At 45.2% G+C, this 18,292-nt stretch overlaps 1 protein-coding gene across 2 annotated transcripts in view; it reads right to left on the reverse strand.

The window, feature by feature from the left end:
* The window catches only part of naa25 (N-alpha-acetyltransferase 25, NatB auxiliary subunit), an 85,537-nt gene that overhangs the window by 8,688 nt on the left and 58,557 nt on the right, over positions 1-18,292 (reverse strand). For both annotated transcript variants that reach the window (XM_085961394.1, XM_085961393.1), the window contains exons 21-23: positions 17,826-17,923; positions 16,492-16,602; positions 8,289-8,435 (exon numbers count right to left, since the gene is read on the reverse strand). In XM_085961394.1, the coding sequence (XP_085817520.1) occupies positions 8,289-8,435; positions 16,492-16,602; positions 17,826-17,923 (356 nt within the window). The remainder of the gene's footprint in view (positions 1-8,288; positions 8,436-16,491; positions 16,603-17,825; positions 17,924-18,292) is intronic.

Raw genomic sequence — 18,292 nt, forward strand, 5'->3', positions numbered from 1 at the left:
TCCAACTGCCTCCTACTACTGGTGCAGGCACAACCAAGTCATTTACAGCTACCTTCTCCTTTAAGACAATGTCATGAGCCATGAAACTATTCCTCGTCTCATTCCACTTCCCTCATCATTGAATATCGCTCACCGTTTGTGGAAACCGTTACACAGAATGAACAAAATATCGTTGACTGTCCAGTTAATACTCTGCCTTCTCTTGGAAATGTGATTCCCACACCAAAGCATCATTCTATTCTCTTTAAAAGCTCAGAGGGGAGGCTTTTAATACAAGTTTAAAAAAAATTCTAACTTATATAGGACGGCGTGGTTTCCTTAGAATCATCTGGTTTAATGCTGTACACCATTCTTAAATCAATCAAACCACTCCCACCAATGACAGACATTAACTACCACAGCATTATACAAAATGCTCTCTCCAGACACAAGAGTTTGGATAGACAACATCTAGAATCATAAGTTTTCTCATTTTGTTTTGGTTATTTGGGTGGCCGACACCCATCACCATGCCAAACTGCTGAGAATCACACTAAGCAGTCTTAGTTTGCCAGATATGGAATGCACACTCCCTGTAGGGACCATTACACCAACTTCCAAGAATTCAGCCACAGCCTGGCAACCATCAAGGCCTAGGGACCTCCAAATATTAATGGCGTGCAACTGCCTAAAACCGTGCAGCTTACCAGCATACAGCACTGGTAACCTTCCTGTTGCTTATCCAGCTAGAACCAACCAACTCTTAAAAGCAATGGCTTGCAGGGTCATCTGGAGCTGAATGGGAAGAATCCCAGGCCCCTAGTGAACACGGCTCATCAATAACCCCGTCTGGCTGGTCAATCATTAACAGCGCACTGGAATAAGAATGCCAAGTCTGCCGCATTGCCAGGTGTAGTGCTCGAGCCACCTTGATCCAGAAAGACCCCTAAGAGGACAGTCACTGACTACACATCAGACAACTGACAATCCCTCGGACAGTAAGTACAAGGAATTTTTTACAGCCCTGCAGCCATAGAGAAGGTCACAGCTGCTGTTCATTTTACTAGACAAACTTGTCCCGATATATGTTGCAGAACTAGTTCTGATCTAGACCCGCACCACTGAAAATGAAAACACTTGTGGCATTTACATGAAAGACTTCTATTTAACCTCAACAACTGCCATATCTCTCAAACACACTGAACCGTACTCCTCTACCAGAACAGAGGATTTCAGTTTCATTTCAATGCATTACGCCACTTCGCCCTCCTCAACCTCTCTGTAGCATGACATGGTTGATCATACTGACCGCACATGGTTCCATTCCTACCCATCTAGACTCGACCAGTACATCTCCAACAATGGCTTCTCTTCCATTCCCTGCACGGTCACCCCAAAGCCTCAGTTCCAATCATCTATTCTTGGCCTCCGTCTTTTCCTCATCTATACGATGCTCTGAGGTGACGTCTTCACACGTGTGCGGTCAACTTCCATATGGATGCCAACGACACCCAGCTCTCTCTCTCTTTGTCTGTCCACTACTTTTCACAACCACATGACACCTCTATGCTGCTTGTTCGACATCAAGTCATGGATGAGACACAACTTCCTTCAGCCAAACATGAAAGACTGAAGCCTTTGTTCTTGGTGCCTGCCACAAACTCCAGTCCCTTGCCACTCGTTCAGGCTGAACAAGACCAAACAAAACCTTGCCGTTAAGTTCGTCTGTGAGCGGAGCTTCAAACTTCACATCCTCTTGATGACTAAGACAGCTTATTTGTAATCTTTGCAATATTGCCCAGCTGATTCCCTCTGCCGCTGAAACCCTTATCTACGCTCTCCAGGCTTGTTTATTCTAAAGCTTTCCTAGATGGTGTTCCTTCATCCACCAGCTGTAAACTCCAACTTGGCATTTCTATCCCACACTAAGCCTCACTTATCTGTCACCTCGATCCTAGTGGATTTACACAGGATTGTGCCAGTCTCTCTCCCCCACCCACCACACTCAATTTTAAATCCTCATCAAATCACATCATGGCCTCACTCCACCCTATCTCTGCAACCGTCTCCAGACTTGCTCCCTCCCACATCGTTTGATCTACCAATTCGGCCATCCTATGCATTGCTCCCTCCCCTCGACCCACCACTGCTATGGCCCTGCCCTCTGGAGATTTGTAGACCATAAATCCCTCCAAATCCCTCTCCTCTGGCTGGGCGTTCTGTTCCTCTTACTATTACTCTGCAAAGTATCTTAGGAGGTTTTGTTCGTTAAAGGTACAAATTGCAGTTGCTAACAGAAGAAACCAGTGATGTAATACACCCGAGACAAAAATGCTCCATTTACATACATGCTATTATTTTGTAGCAACTGAGACAAGTAACTAATCCGTTTAAGTAGAATGACTTTCTTTGTTGTACTGTCACTTTAAAGTTCCTATACCAGCACAGTCATAAAACGATCACAAGACTCAAAAGTGGAGCTCTGCTCCAAATCTCCAGTGACCTGTTTATCAGGAAGTTTAAAGCAAAGATCATACCCAGCTATTATGTAGCACCTACTGCTGTGTGAGTACAGTTGGGATTTCTGTGTGACTGTGATGTAATATAGCTGCAAGGGGAGAGGTTCACTCATGGAAGGTAAATGGAATTTGTAATGAAATCTGTTTGTTCTTGCCTGTATTCGTTTTGCACTCATGTATATTACCCTCCCCCACACGGTGTATAGTTTCACTTCCTCTTTCCTGACTAACCTGTATGACTCATTCCTGCGAGCCAGTCAGTGTGTTGAGATGTTAGCTCTGATCTTAGTGATTAAAAGCCAACTTGTTTAAGCCTATAACTTCTAGTTTTGTGGTTATTGAAGGCGCATCAGAATTCTAAGTAGATGTTTGACTTAGATGGGCTACTGCAATATAGAAACATAGAAGATAGGAACAGGAGTAGGCCATTTGGCCCCTCGAGCCTGCTCCGCCATTCAATGCGCTCATGGTTGATCATCCAAATTCAGTACCCTGTCCCTGCTTTCTCCCCATATCCCTTGATCCCCTTAGCCTTAAGAAATATATCCAACTCCTTCTTGAATATATTTAATTAATTGGCCTCAACTGTCTTCTGTGGTAGAGAATTCCACAGGTTCACCACTCTCGGTGAAGAAATTCCTCCTCATCATGGTCCTAAATGGCTTACCCCTTATCCTTAGACTGTGACCCCTGGTTCTGGGGTCTTAGTACTTAATTTTCTTCTCTCATTCATATCCTGCAGCACGTGTTATGCGGGTGCCGTTTCCAGTGACCCTTTTGAATTCCAGTAATTGTGGGAGGAGGAAAGTAATACTACAGGTAGACTATCCTTTATCCGAAAACCTCGGGACCAGCTGTGTTTCGGTTTTCGGAAAATTTCGGATTTCAGAAGGTATTTTATAAGACTGGGAAATTTGTCGGGGGTGGGGGTTGGCGGGGGGGGTCGGGGGTCGGCCGGCCGGGGTGGGGGTCGGCGGGGGGTCGGGGTTGTGCGCACGACTTACGCTGAACGAAAAAACCTTCGGTTTTTAGAGGGTTTCGGTTTTCGGAAGTTCGGATAAAGGGTAGTCTACCTGTATTATATCAGAGGTAAAGCTATTTTATCATGTAACAACTGAGATAAGTAATCCATTTAAGCAGAATGACTTTCTTTGTTGTACTGTCACTTTAAAGTTCCTATTGCAGCACAGTCATAAAACGATCACAAGACCTCTGCTCCAAGTCGCCAGTGACCAGCTCATCAGGAAGTTTAAAGATCATACCCAGCACCTGCCACTATATCGGTACAGTTGCATTTTTACAAACATCCTGTAAAACCAAATAATGGAAAAATATCAGCATCAGTCCGGTCAGAAACTGGAGGTTCAATTTTATTTATAATGGCACAATGTGTATGTAGGAGGATTAATGATCACAACATCTGTACTGCCTTTCTTCTCTCCTCCCTACCCTCCTGGTTTTAAGGTGTTGGCCTGTGCTGGGTATGGCTCCACAGATGTTCTTGGATACTCTACTTAATTAGCTATTCTAGATGTGTGAGCCTGGGCAGGGAGTGCTGGCAGAATTCAACCTTGAGGGGACATATAGTATACATAACACAGAGCAGCAGCATATGGGCACATTTTCACCTACCCCCTTAGACCATTTGGCGTTCTCAGGCCTCCTATTACTGAGGTTTGTGAGACTGGATTCACAATTTTTTTTCATCTTTTTGTGACGTATGGGATAATAATGCACTCTGGTCAGTCACAGAGGATGTCATTTGTGACTTTGATTAGAGCCGTTTCACTGCTGTGGCAGGGAAAGAAACCCGATTGGAAAGATTCAAACATGGATTTGCGGAAAAGATGGGGCACAGATTTGGTGATAATGCATTCAAGGACTTTGGAGAGGAAAGGGATTGGAGTGTGGTTTTTTTTTTTTTTTTTTTTTTTTTTTGAGGAGGGTGATTGATGACTGTGGTTTTCAAAAGGGAGGGGGACAGTACCTGAGGAGAGGGAACCATTTACAATATTAGCTAGCACGGGGATCAAGAAGGGAAGGTGGCTGGTTGGCAGTTTAGTGGGACTGGGGTCAAGGGAGCAGGCGGTGGGCTCATTGTCAAGATAAGCTCAGAGAGGTCATGAGGGGATAGAGAAAGACAAATGATCAGGGCAAGGACAGGGGGAAGCTGGAGGGAGGTTTACTGCGTGGTGGTCGGTGGTCAAGGGGTAGGGGGTGGGTTCAGCAGCAGAGCTAAATAGATGGTCTCAATCTTAGTGACAAAGAAGTCCATGAGCTCCTCGCATTTGGAGGGTGGAGGGGCAGGAGAGAGGAGGGTTAAGGAAACAGCTGATAGTGGAGAAAATAACCCAGGGATAATCTTTGCTCCCCAGGCTGATCTTGGAGTAGAGGGCAGTTTTGGAAGAGGACAGTGAGGCCAGGAACGCTGGATGTGATCTAGCCATATCTGGGGATGGATGGCTAAACCAGTTGTGAGCCAAGTGTGCTCAAGTCTGCACCCCTTGGACTTCAGGGAGGGAAGATGACGGCCATTCTATGGGGAACGACCAGGTTGAGGGGGACCAGGGCATCAAAGGTGGAGCAGAGTTGGCGGTTGAGTAGATTGACAGTTGCAGAAGTATTGTGGTGAATGGAGGGCCAAAGGCTAGGCCAGTTGGCAACATGAAAGTGCCTCTGTAAGTGACTTGGGGGGAAAGTTTTTTTTTTCCTGGGATGGACACAGGTTGGAAGGAGGTAAGAGGATGATGTGGGTACAAGAAAGTGGTCGGAGATGGTCTTGACTGGGAGTAGAAAAGCCTTGTGCGGTGGCAAGGTCAAGGGGGGTGGTGTGAATATGGGTAGGTAACTTCTTAAAGACAACGGATTTTGTGCATCAGCATCCACAGCAGTCAATTCCTGTCATTTCAATGATGTTCTTTACCAACAAATTCTACAGCAATTTCTCAATCTGAAATTCAATAACATTACACAGATTATTAAATAAGAAAAAAATATTCAACAGCCAAAATGCTGCTTTTAATGGCAAATCAAAAAGGAAACAAAAACAATTACAGAAAAAGTAGAAGCAAAATACTGCGGATGCTGGAAACATAGATAGGTCAACTTTCCCATGAGAAACTACCTCTGCGCCTGGCATTACTACTTCTCCTCCCATCACGTCCCAAAACAGTGACTGAATGGAAACTACCAATGTTTGAGGGGAAACGTTTAACACGAAGGGCTCCTTTTATTAGCTGATTCACATTTTCTAACTCTTATCTGTTAAGAGAAATATTCATTTTAATTCCTTATACTCTCTTGGAGATCCAACACTTTGGGTTGGAAGGTTGGCAGAGAGTTGCTGAGCTGACGGCAGCCAAGGAGTTGCCACCCTCGCTGGCGAATAGCTCTGTTGGATCAGTGGGCCTGGCAGCCTTTTCAGTCCTGAATGTTGATCCGGAGCAGCAATACCATCAAAAATCAGTACCAAGTACTGTACACAGCAATACTCAGCTAGAACTGAGTTTTTTAAAAACACAACTGATTCTCCGCATCAGCATCCACAACAGAAAAGGACTCCAATTCCTGCCATTTCAATGTCACCCTTCATCCACAGACTCTGCAGCAATTTCATTATCTGGCTCTTCACAAGGTTATGGTGAAGTAATTAAAATTTGGTTCCATGTTTGTCCCATCATCACCTCCTTTTGCCTTGCACCATCATCTTTGAATCTTTGGAATTCTCGACCCCAAAGGGCTGTGGATACTGAATCATTGAGTATATTCAAGGCAGAGATTGATAGATTTTTGGACTCTAGGGGAAATCGAGGGATATGGGGATTGCACGGGAAAGTAAATTGAGATTGAAGATCAGCCATGATCTTACTGAATGGCGGAGCAGGCTCGAGGGGCCGTCTGGCCTACTCCTGCTCCTAATTCTTATCCCTTTATTCATTTAATCACTCCAGCCCTCCACTTTTCCCTGGCTCTGTATTTACTTAAAAGCTGTTCACCGCCAGCATCTGCCAGTTCTGACGATGGGTCATCGACCTGAAACGTTAACTCTGTTTCTCTTTCCACAGATGCTGCCTGACCGGCTGAGCGTTTCCAGCATCTTCTGTTTCTATTTCATATTTCCAGCATCCGCAGTATTTTGGTTTTGTTACTAAAATGAAGATTGTTTGAATCAACTAGGAAGACTTTGGGGGGGGGGGGGGGGGGGGGGGAGAAAAGAAAAAAAAATGTATTTTCCCTTTCAGTAATGCTGACTTTCAGGTTACAGATCCCAAGGGATGCACACAGCTTCAGTCTCAGAAGCTAATTTGGAGGAAACTTTTCACTTTGAACAGATGGGTTTTACTCCACTGCAGCAGTCAATTTTTAAATATACCAGAGATATGAAATACAGTATGAGGGAAAGTTCTCAAATATTTCATAAAGGGAACTGCTGCCAACAAGAAAACCATTTGTACTATGTATTGTTCACCAGCATTCGTTGCAAAGCAATCATACACGTGGTATATGGAATTTATTTAGGAAGGAAGTAACTTGACCACCACCACTTTCCCATGAACCACTAAAAGACAACTCTCTCAGCACCAAATGTAACCATAGTAACTTGTGCCGAATAAGTGTAACTATATAGTAAGTGACGTGTTTCACGTTACTTCATGTAACGAAACACAAGGCTTCCAACAGTAAAATAAATATGGTATTCAACAATTTCCTATGCAGAACCTTATTTAGTGAAAGTAGATATTCTAATTTCATGTTACAGTACTTTGTTAAAATACACTTATCTTTCAGTACTGTAGTGGAATCTTTTGCAATACACTTTATGCGGTCAAGCAAACACATCATACCCAAAGAGGTGGTGCTCTAGCTGAAGTTTTTTCAGGATACCGAGATAACCAACCCGGTTGAACAATGTCCAGCATAGGCCTACTCCACAGATTGCTAGTCGGCTCCTCGGCCAGATTCTTCCACTACTACAGCCTCACCAACACAAGATTTAAAACCCCCAGGGTATATTCCCTCTTTGTTAGTTACACTGCAGAAAGACATTCACATGTAACAGACTAAGAAATCATTCAACCTAGGCTGCTGGAGTTATTAAGCTGCCAAAACTTTGTTACACTTCTATAATTGTTTTCTCCTTATTTTCTGTCCTCACGCCCTAAAGGTACTGACTCCTTGCTGTGGGCATATTTCCATAGGTGTCATGTAACTTCAAGTATCCGTTTTACGTGAACCTAAAGAGTCAGTGCCAGTGAGCTATTTGGCTGCAGGGGGCATCACGGCCAAGCCCATTCCTGTTCTCATCCAATCTTCATTGCTCACATTTCCCAGCAGGGGTTGCTGAACAACCATCAGGGGTGGGAACTCTGGTTGATTTTTGTCCCCTCCCTAACCCAGGGGTGTGAACTTCAACTACTCTCACTGGACAGAGGTCAGCTAACTAGGCACACATCATGGGTCAACCCATGACGTTCTTGATACACATACCTCATTTCCACCCTAGCCAGTGGAAGCTTCTCTCCCCTCCCCCACTCATTCATTTTTTTTTAAATGAAGGAAACAACACTTTCATCTTCTTCACAGCCCATACAGCATTGTCCATTTGTCTGCCCGCACACCTCAGCCGTTGGTGCTGTTCTCAAGAGGCACGAGTGTGACTCAGGGACAACTCTCAACGATTTGCGAGGAGATGGCATGCAGCACAGGAAAACCAAAGATCATGAAAAAAAACCCAGAAAATAAATAATTCCCAACAGGAAACTCCTGGCTCTACTCTGGATTATTCTGTACCTCAGAGGTTGAATGACTATCCAGTGTCAGCTCTTCGAGTTTCAATGCAGTGAGTGCCGACTCTAATTCTTTAAGATGGTTAACCACTTCAGACAGGAAATTCTGTAATCCAGCCACATAGTCCTGGAAGCTGCTGAAAACAATCGGCTGTGGAAATATGTGAACAAATTGTTAGATAATAAATCCTGCAACTTTATAGGGATTAGAGCTACTACAATTGAAAATTTAAAATAAAATCTATTTTTGATGACAGGATTTCCTTTCTCCACCCAAAAATAATCGGAAACAAAATGGCCCCCCGTTCTTCCCAAACACATTCATTTTCTATCCCGTGTAAAAGACCACCTGAGACGCTATGATGCCCGTGTCTGCAGACATCATCACAATTGGATCCCATGCTGCTCAATGGAATTTCCAGTCAGGTTCTGTGGTGCTATATGCAGTGTGACTAGGCAACTTTTTAATAATTTTTCTCCCCACCCTCCGATGTGGACTAGCTTGGGTATTATTCTACAAGTGCCAGCTGACCTTGCATGTTAGACACCCTCTGGCTAACTGTGGGGATGAGCACCTTTGGAGTTGTGAGCACAATATGGTGCAGGTTTAAGATCCAACTGGAAAAGAGTCAGTACAAAAACTAGGGCAGATTTTAAGCTAGCTGACTGGTGGAAGGAGAAATTGCCACAGAGGACTATAGAGCAATGGGATATTTTTTTTAAAAGTGAGATGGTAAAAGTATGGAATAAATATATCGCATTAAAAAATAAACTACTAGTAGTTTCAGGATGCGGTAAATAAATAAAAAGATTAGAAACCAATTAAAATTAAAGACAAGGAGCTGTAAGGACTGTAAGAATATAAAAAGCTAAAGGAGAATATGAAAAAATAAGTGGCTCAAAAGTCCATCACTAAAAAGAGAATTGCTAAATGTGACCATTGAAAAGATGACTTGCATTTATCTAGCGCCATTCACAACCTCAGGATGTCCCAAAGTGCTTTACAGCCAATTAAGTACTTTTGAATTGTAGTTATAATGTAGGAAACGTGACAGCCAATTTGCACACAGCAAACTCCCACAAACAGCAATGTGATAATGACCAAATCATCTGTTTTAGTGATGCTGTTTGAGGGGTAAATATTGGCCAAGACACGAGGGTGGACTTTCCTGCTCTTCTGGTATCTTTTACGTCCACCTGAGGGGGCAGACGGGGCCTCGGTTTAACGGTCTCATCCACAAGACGGCACCTCCGACAGTGCAACACTCCCTGAGTACTGCACTGAAGTGTCAGCCTAGATTATGTGCTCAAGTCTCGAGTGGGACTTGAAACCACAACCTTCTGAATCAGAGGCAAGAGTGCTACCACTGAGCCACAGCTAACACTAGAGAAGCGGATTGTCAATTTGTAGAAGATGGTGGAGTTATTTAATGAGTACTTTTGCATCCATCTTTACTAAAGAGGATATTAGAGCGGAGATGAATCCTGAAGATCATCAGGCGAGTTCAAGATTCAGTCTGAGTGATAAAAATCAAAATAAAACTAGATGCTGGAAATTACAGAATATTTACAGCCTAGAAACAGGCCATTCGGCCCAACAGGTCTATGCCAGTGACAAAGGTCACAAAAAACTCCAGATGCTAGAAATCTGAAAGAAATACATAAAAAGCTGAAAACACTCAGCAGGTCAGTCTGCACCTGTGGTGGTCAGGTATGGACCATTGTTCCCATTTAGCTGCGTGGCTGTCTGAAGCTCCCGCGCAGGTCACTTGTTGGTTCCTCAATGGAAAACCGCGCATGCGCGGAAGTTTGGATGGGCCGCGCACCCAAAAAAAATTACAGGAACATTGGTGTGGACCCTCCATCGGAACACCTGAAGCGTTAACTTGTCTCTTCTCTCCACAGATGCAGACTGACCAGCTGAGTGTTCCCAGCATTTTCTGTTTTTCTTTTAGCATCTGGAGGTTTTTTTTTGTCACACAGACCAATCTGGGAACTGAATCTTGGACTTTCCTGATCTGCACGTCTCAGTTCCACACCAGACAGTTCATTTATCAACAGAGGCATCAGGGGAGCCGATGATATTCTATTTATACAATGATTTATTTCTGAGGTGTAATTTTGACTTGTGGCAACATCATTATTATAAACGTAAAAGTATTGAAGTCATTTCACAGTAACAGAAGAATAGATCACTGAGGAAGGTGATGTAGCAGACAGGCATTGTACAGTAAGAGAGACAGAGAGCAGGATAGCAATCAGGAGGTGTCAAATAGTGTTGGAAAGATGGGAGCAAACATAGGAAGTATGAGAAGCAAGTATCATCAGAGAGGGACATACGTAGAAATTATATAGAGAAAAGGGCATGCACAGACAGAAATAAAAATGGTACGGTTAGTTTCATAGGGTTTTGCATTGTGTCAGTTTGGAAGTGCTGATTTTTTCCAAAGGTAATGCACTAGAAGAAATGGATTTTAATGGACTTATTGGCCTTTTGTCATCCTGATTTTTCTTATGTGCTTGATGTCCTTGGTTCTTACTGTTCTGGTCCAGGGGAGCAATGTGGGGTGCAAGAACCTACTGGTGATCTGACCCTCCATCAAAAGCACTCCCATATGGTTCACATTGGTGTGATCAACACTGCTCCAGAGAATAGAACTACTGAACAAATTATAGCAACATACTCCTGAATTTTGCACAAGACATTTACCAAAATGTGATTATTACATGTCACAGTGAACAAATTTGGCAGCAGACTGCAGCATTACTGCCCTCTAGTGGACACAGTGGCATCATTTTTATGATTCTGCAGTAACGAGTGAACAAGGATTTATTTATTTATTAATTTTTTTTTTTTTTTTAAACAGTACAGGAAACTTTCTGGTATCCGGCACGGACGGGACCGACGTGGTGCTGGTTCAACAATTCCGAATAACCGAACGCTATAGTAAAAGATACAGAGCTCCGTATAAAGCAACAAATCCTGTTGCTTAGCAACAGCTTCAAAACAATCAGCACAAGTTGCAAGCGTCTCTGTAGCTTAGCAACAGCTTCAGCTACACCTTTGCACAGCAACAAATGGAGTAAAAAAAAGTAATAAAAGTAAAAAAAAAAGTTACCTGAACCGACTCCTGAATTTTGCCGGTGGAGAGCGTTCCGGTTATTTAGGGGCCGGTTAATTGAAAGTTTCCTGTAATAGTAAAATACTGCGGATGCTGGAAATCTGAAACAACAGAAAATGCTGGAACTGTTTCCAGCATTTTCTGTTGTTATTTTATTTAAACAGTGCTGGAGCAATCTCAAAACATCCCCTTTCCGTCTTCATCTGAATTACTTAAGTGGATTAGTGCCTTAAGTTCAGTTATTAGTTAGAATTTAGGATTCTTTGACACCTCCCCCACCTATTAAAACTCACCCCCCTTTTTGGGTCCCTTGGAGGGCATAATTTTTTGCCACACAAGGATGGGCACATGACCTGCTTGCAGGGCTCTGCCAATGCTTCCCACTGAACATGTTGCTCATGTGTTCAGTCCATCATCCTAATTGCTACCTCCCTGTGGGGATAATGCCAAGTTTTGTCACCTGTTTATTTCACTCTCTAAATTAAACCACACCAGTCAGCAGGGTTAACCTATTTTGTCTTCTATCTTTGCAACTCAATGGCAGTACAGATTAGGCCCTGGAAACATTATGTAAAAACGCAAGAATACAACAGGAAAAGTCCATTAGCTCAAACAAGCAGCCTCTTTTTCACAGATCAAACCATCTACCTGCTTTCTCACCATATCCCTCAATCTGTTGTCTCTACAGAACTGCATCCAATTGTCTCTTTTAATCCATTTATATTATTTCAATGGCCATACTGTTCGATTCAATAATCTAGTCTGGAAAGCATGACTTGCAAGTACTCTTCTACCCATTTTGATTTGCCATCAGACACCAATCTTTGTAGGTCAGCTGGGCTCTGCTGCGTAATATGGAGACCGGTTTGCAGATATAAGGGACCATCTCCTTGCATGACGAGAGGTGCTTAATCTAGCAACAGATTTAGGTCTGCAGCACCAATGTATGTTGAGTTGTTTATATTTAGGAGTGCAGAGAATCACACATCTGCCATAAGCTGCACTCCTCTGATGTAAAATATATCAAGTCTCTTCCAAGTCAAAATTTAGACCAATAAAACTCCATGTCATCCTATGCACATTGTCTGCTAATATTTTGCACAATCCCTATAACAGTGTTCTTTAGGTTACCGGCTTCTGGGAGTCATAACCCTATTACTTGCCCATATATGCTCATCTATGACAAAGTGCCTGTGGTAAACCACTGTTGTTAGTATTGTTGTTCACCACTGTTGTTAGTACTGTTGTTCACTCTTGCATATTGTTGTACTTGTCTGTGCATGCCTCAGCTGACTCCGCCCCTGGCTCCACCCTCATGGCTGGGTATAAAGGTCGCTGCTCGGCAGCCCCCGGCCCTTTTGGATACCAGGCAACCACAAGAGGCATGCTCTGTTCTTTGGTAATAAAAGCCTGTTTATTGCTTTCTCAATCTCCAGTCTTTTGTAGCAATTGATAGTGCATCAATTTTATTACCAAAGTTAAATGTTGGCTGCGGATGCTGATCAACCGATGGCGCAAAACGCTGAGCAGCAGGCGCTGCTGCGAGCCCTCAGACCAACATGCCTGGACCTAGACCCCCAAGAAGCGGGTTCGTCGACTAAATTCGCACAATGGCTGCGTTGCTTTGAGGCGTATCTGGAAGCCTCGACCGTGACTCTTGATGAAAATAAACTGAAAATCCTGGCCTCGAAGGTGAGCCACCAAGTCTATACTTTAATCCAAGATGCGACGACCTACGCGGCGGCTATCGACCTACTGAAAGGGCAGTATGCACGCCCGGTTAACACGGTCTATGCCAGGCACCTTTTAAGATCTCGCAGACAGCAGCCCGGGGAATCGGTGGAGGCCTTCCTACGGGCACTGCGGGTACTCGGACGCGGCTGCGACTGCAAGGAAGTATCGGCCGCAGCACATGCGGAGGGACTGATACGAGACGCTTTTGTTGCGGGTCTAAGGTCCAACTACTCCCGGCAGAGGCTGCTGGAGAAGGGTGAAATAGACCTGACAAAGGCAGTGTCCCTCGCGCTCTCGCTCGATGCGGCCCACAGAAATATGGACGCTTTCTCCCCTAATCGCCCCACGCCGTGGACGCCGCAATCTTGGGCCATGGGACCGCCACCTCCGACTGCTGCAGCGATGTCCAAGGCACAAAAATGCTATTTTTGTGGCCAAGCTAAACACCCTAGAGCACGCTGCCCCGCGAAGAATGCTACCTGCTCCGGGAAGGTCACTACGTTAGCGCCTGCAAAGGGAAGACCGCTAACGCCAGCAGCGCCGCGTGCGAACCGTGGGCGCAGCCATCTTGCCCGCCATCTTGGGCTCCCCCAGCCGCGTGGGGATCGGGACCGTGGGCGCCGCCATTTTGTCCGCCATCTTGGACGCCTCCGACTTTGCCCTAGCTGCAACCCTTAACCAGGCGGGGAGACCCGTGGCTTTTTTCTCAAGGACCCTCCAGGGCCCCGAGATTCGACACTCCTCTGTCGAAAAGGAGGCCCAGGCCATTGTGGAAGCCGTGCGACATTGGCGGCATTACCTGGCCGGAAAACGATTTACCCTGCTCACTGACCAGCGTTCAGTAGCTTTTATGTTTCATAATAAGCAGCGGGGCAAAATCAAGAATGACAAGATATTAAGGTGGAGAATCGAACTCTCCACCTACAATTACGATATCTTGTACCGGCCCGGGAAACTCAATGAGCCCCCAGATGCCCTATCACGTGGTACGTGCGCCAACGCGCAGGTTGATAGATTACAGACCCTCCACAATGACCTCTGCCACCCAGGGGTCACCAGGTTCTTCCATTTTATCAAATCCCGTAACCTGCCCATCTCCATCGAGGAGGTCAGGACCATGACCAGGAACTGCCAGATCTGTGCCGAGTGCAAGCCGCATTTTTATAGGCCAGACAGAGCGAGCCTGATCAAAGCCACGCGCCCCTTCGAGCGGCTGAGCATCGATTTTAAAGGGCCCCTCCCCTCCTCTGACCGCAATGTGTACTTCCTCAATATAATTGATGAGTACTCCCGTTTCCCGTTTGCCATCCCTTGCTCGGACATGACCAGTACCACGGTCATTAAATGTCTGAATGACCTCTTCGCATTGTTCGGTTTCCCTAGCTATATCCATAGCGACAGGGGCTCATCTTTTATGAGCGACGAACTTCGGCAGTACCTGCTCGCGAGAGGCATTGCTACAAGCAGGACCACCAGCTATAACCCCCGGGATAACGGCCAGGTGGAAAGGGAGAATGCGACAGTCTGGAAGGCAGTCCTTTTAAACTTAAAATCTAAGGGCCTTCCGACCTCCCGCTGGCAGGAGGTCCTCTCTGCGGCGCTCCATTCCATTCGGTCGCTGCTCTGTACACCCACCAATGCCACTCCTCACGAGAGAATGTTCTCCTTCCCCAGGAAGTCCACGTCGGGGATTTCGCTACCAACATGGCTGACTTCTCCAGGCCCCGTCCTACTGCGGAAGCACGTGAGGACCCATAAGGCGGACCCCCTGGTCGAGAGGGTGAGCCTCCTCCACGCCAACCCGCAGTATGCTTACGTGGTGTACCCGGACGGGCGGAAGGACACAGTCTCCATTCGAGACCTCGCACCTGCGGGTGCTTCTGAAACACCCTCTTCGCCACCCACCGCTACTCCTGCCTACCCCCAGGACACAGTCCCCGCACGAGACCTCGCACCTTCGGGTGCCTCTGAGAGACCACCATCGCTACCTCCCATTACCCATGCTCTGACCCCTGTAGACGGCATGCAGCAGCCCCAGGGTCCGCCACCTGCTACTCCTCCTCTGAACGAGGCACCGGGTTCAACGTTGGATGCTGCACCATCACCGCCGCTGCTGCGACGCTCAGGACGGCTTACAAGGCCTCCTGATAGACTTCAGTACACGAATTTTTAGTGCACTTCACCCCGCCGGACTCAATTCTAAACAAGGGGTGAATGTGGTAAACCACTGTTGTTAGTATTGTTGTTCATCACTGTTGTTAGTACTGTTGTACTTGTCTGTGCATGCCTCAGCTGACTCCGCCCCTGGCTCCACCCTCATGGCTGGGTATAAAGGTCGCTGCTCGGCAGCCCCCGGCCCTTTTGGATACCAGGCAACCACAAGAGGCATGCTCTGTTCTTTGGTAATAAAAGCCTGTTTATTGCTTTCTCAATCTCCAGTCTTTTGTAGCAATTGATAGTGCATCAGTGCCCAGTTTCAAAATTGTTCTATAAGCAAAATAGGGCAGCATTTGCTAAAAACCCTTTAACTTGGTTAATATTGCTCACAACTGAAACCTTTATCAGTACACAGGTGGAACAAACCAATGAGAGAAGCTTCATCCCTGCACATCACAGTTAGAGAAATAGAAAGTTGAGTATATTCAAGGCTGAGATAGGTTTTGGACTCTCGGGGAATCAAGGGATATGGGGATCGGGCGGGAAAGTGGAGTCGATGTCGATGATCAGCCATGATCTTATTGAATGGTAGAGCAGGCTCGAGGGGCCGTGTGGCCGACTCCTGCTCCTAATTCTTATGTTCTTAAAGCATCAACAACTCAGATGGAAGCATTAAGCGACCCGAAATTAGGCCAATGCTGGTATCTGAACGAAGCATTTTTACTGAACACAAGAGGCAGTTTCATTGATTACATAATTGGAAAAAAAAAAACAAATGCTCCTGTTCCATTTTCTACTTTCCCCTCTCCACGATTCTATGGGCACCAGATGCTCACCCCCATGCCTTGCCCAAGTGACCATTCTCCATGTACGGGTGTTGGTACGCTAGTTTACCAAGGGGGCATCACAATGTTGACAACGTACATGCACTTGCAGAGTAGGTCCCTGGATAGTGATTAGGAACAAGGAACGAAGCCAAATTTCCCTTCCTGGAAGCGGGGCGCTGAGACCCGTTGCTGCATATCTACCACCACCACAACCAACATCAGCTAATGCAACACAGCCCGGGGAATAAGCCTGGCATCTTCTTGTATGCTTCAGCTCATTGAATAAAGTTGCTGCGCTATCAGGGAAGCACTCAGATCATTCATTTTTTCTTCTCTTAAGAACTCTTTCCACTCCCCATGTTCTTACCGTTACAATATTGATCTCCTTTTTCTTCTTCTTTTTCTTCTGTAAACTGGATTTTAGTGGCCGGAGGACATTACCACAGTAATAAGATACCCACAGGATGATACAGACCGTCTGAGATAGCAAGAACAGGCCCAACATTAGTTAACTTCTCACACCAGCATTTCTTCTTCGCTAGGCACACAGTGAGCTGTTCAGTGCTGAACATCTGGGAGACACGTTTTTCTCAATAGAAACTAGTTAAAAGGTACATACACAGTCAAATCCTAAAAACAAAGCACAGCTGCTCTGCCAATGAAATGTGAATGCAGCAGGAGCTCTACAAACTGCACAGAACAAAGAAACAGAAACTGAACACAGCTGTGTGTTTAAAAAAAAAAGTTCTAGGTGGGCCAGCTTGTTAGAATGGTGAGGCTCAGTTCAATTAGCCTCCTCTGCTGAGCGCCTTACCTCGAGGCCTGTTGCCTAAGTGGAGAGGGATGTTTCTTCAACAGTTTGTACCAGTAGTATTGGCAATTGTCTGGGAGCAAGGTGTCCATCCACCCCGCCAAGGGAGTGACAAGTAAGGGGAGTAATTTGTACAGTAAAACAGAGGATGGAATACACTGCCGGACAAAAAAAAAAATCCTGTTCTTAGCTGGGCGATGATGGAGTTACCTGATGTAGGAAAGGTACGGACATGAATCAACTGAGCGGCCTGCGGGTGGCGCTGTCCAGGGAGAGTATAAATACTTGGGCACGGGCCCAGCTTGCGCAGGACATTAACAGGAACTAGTGAAGGACACAACTAGACCTCCATGTTGTAAAACAGTTGATTAAAGCTTTGTTTAACGCTTAGACCAAGTGCCTAGTAGTTTTCTTACGTCAGGTACTTTCTCACAGGAAGAGGAGGGAGGCACTCTCTTCCAATTCTCTCACAAACACTTTCAGCAAATTTATTACATAGAATATGCTATTATAAATAGTATTTTTATTCAGGATAGTCTTGTGGACTGGGTGGTAGTGGGACAGCACATCATCCAGCTACCTTTGGGGTCTGTCTGAAACTCAACCTCGACTGATGGGATGACAATCTCCCTTCTCTGACGGCTACAAGAGTCCTAATTCACCAAAACAAAATAGTGGTAGAACCAGAGTAGTAAATGGTAAACCTTAGCAGTTTTCATTTAAATTTTAACCACTTTTCTTCGGTGCTCAAAGATGTACTACAAGCCAAGGATTCTGTACCAAGTTTCATTATTTCTAGAAAAATAATGATTGGGGCCAAATTAAGGGAACCACGAGAGATCTTTTTTTATAACACAATAAAAGGCTGATGTAGTTTTGTGACCGCTTACCTCAACTAAAAAGACAAGGTTTTCTAAAAGTTCTGGTCTTGTTGTACACTCTGTTTCTTTCGCTTCCAATAAACTCCCTTTACATTTATTGAATAACTCTGAGGGGGGAAAAAGACAGACATTACAAGAAGTGTCCTTCACACACAGCAGACTCTTCGTCCCATTGTTTTCATGCAAGTTCAGAAGATGACGGTGGACATTTTCAGATACTGCAAACACTTCTAGTTTTGGCTTGTCTCATTTAGATTTAGGTTTTTCCAGAGAATCTGTACTTAATTAACCATTTTCCTCGTCCCCTCCAAATAGTCTTCCCTTGGTTTCTGAAAGTGCTGGCTCAGTTAGGTCCATAGGTATATTGTACGGGTGCTGGTGGTTATTCTTCATACGCAAGCCGAGAAGACAGTGTTGGCACGCTTTCTGACTCGGGGAGAGCAAGAGAATCACAAGAGAGTCTGATCCTGTCCTCA

The sequence above is a fragment of the Somniosus microcephalus genome, chromosome 19 (assembly GCF_052327205.1).
Source record: "Somniosus microcephalus isolate GS21.2 chromosome 19, FLI_Smic_1.0, whole genome shotgun sequence".
Taxonomy (NCBI): Eukaryota; Metazoa; Chordata; class Chondrichthyes; order Squaliformes; family Somniosidae; genus Somniosus; species Somniosus microcephalus.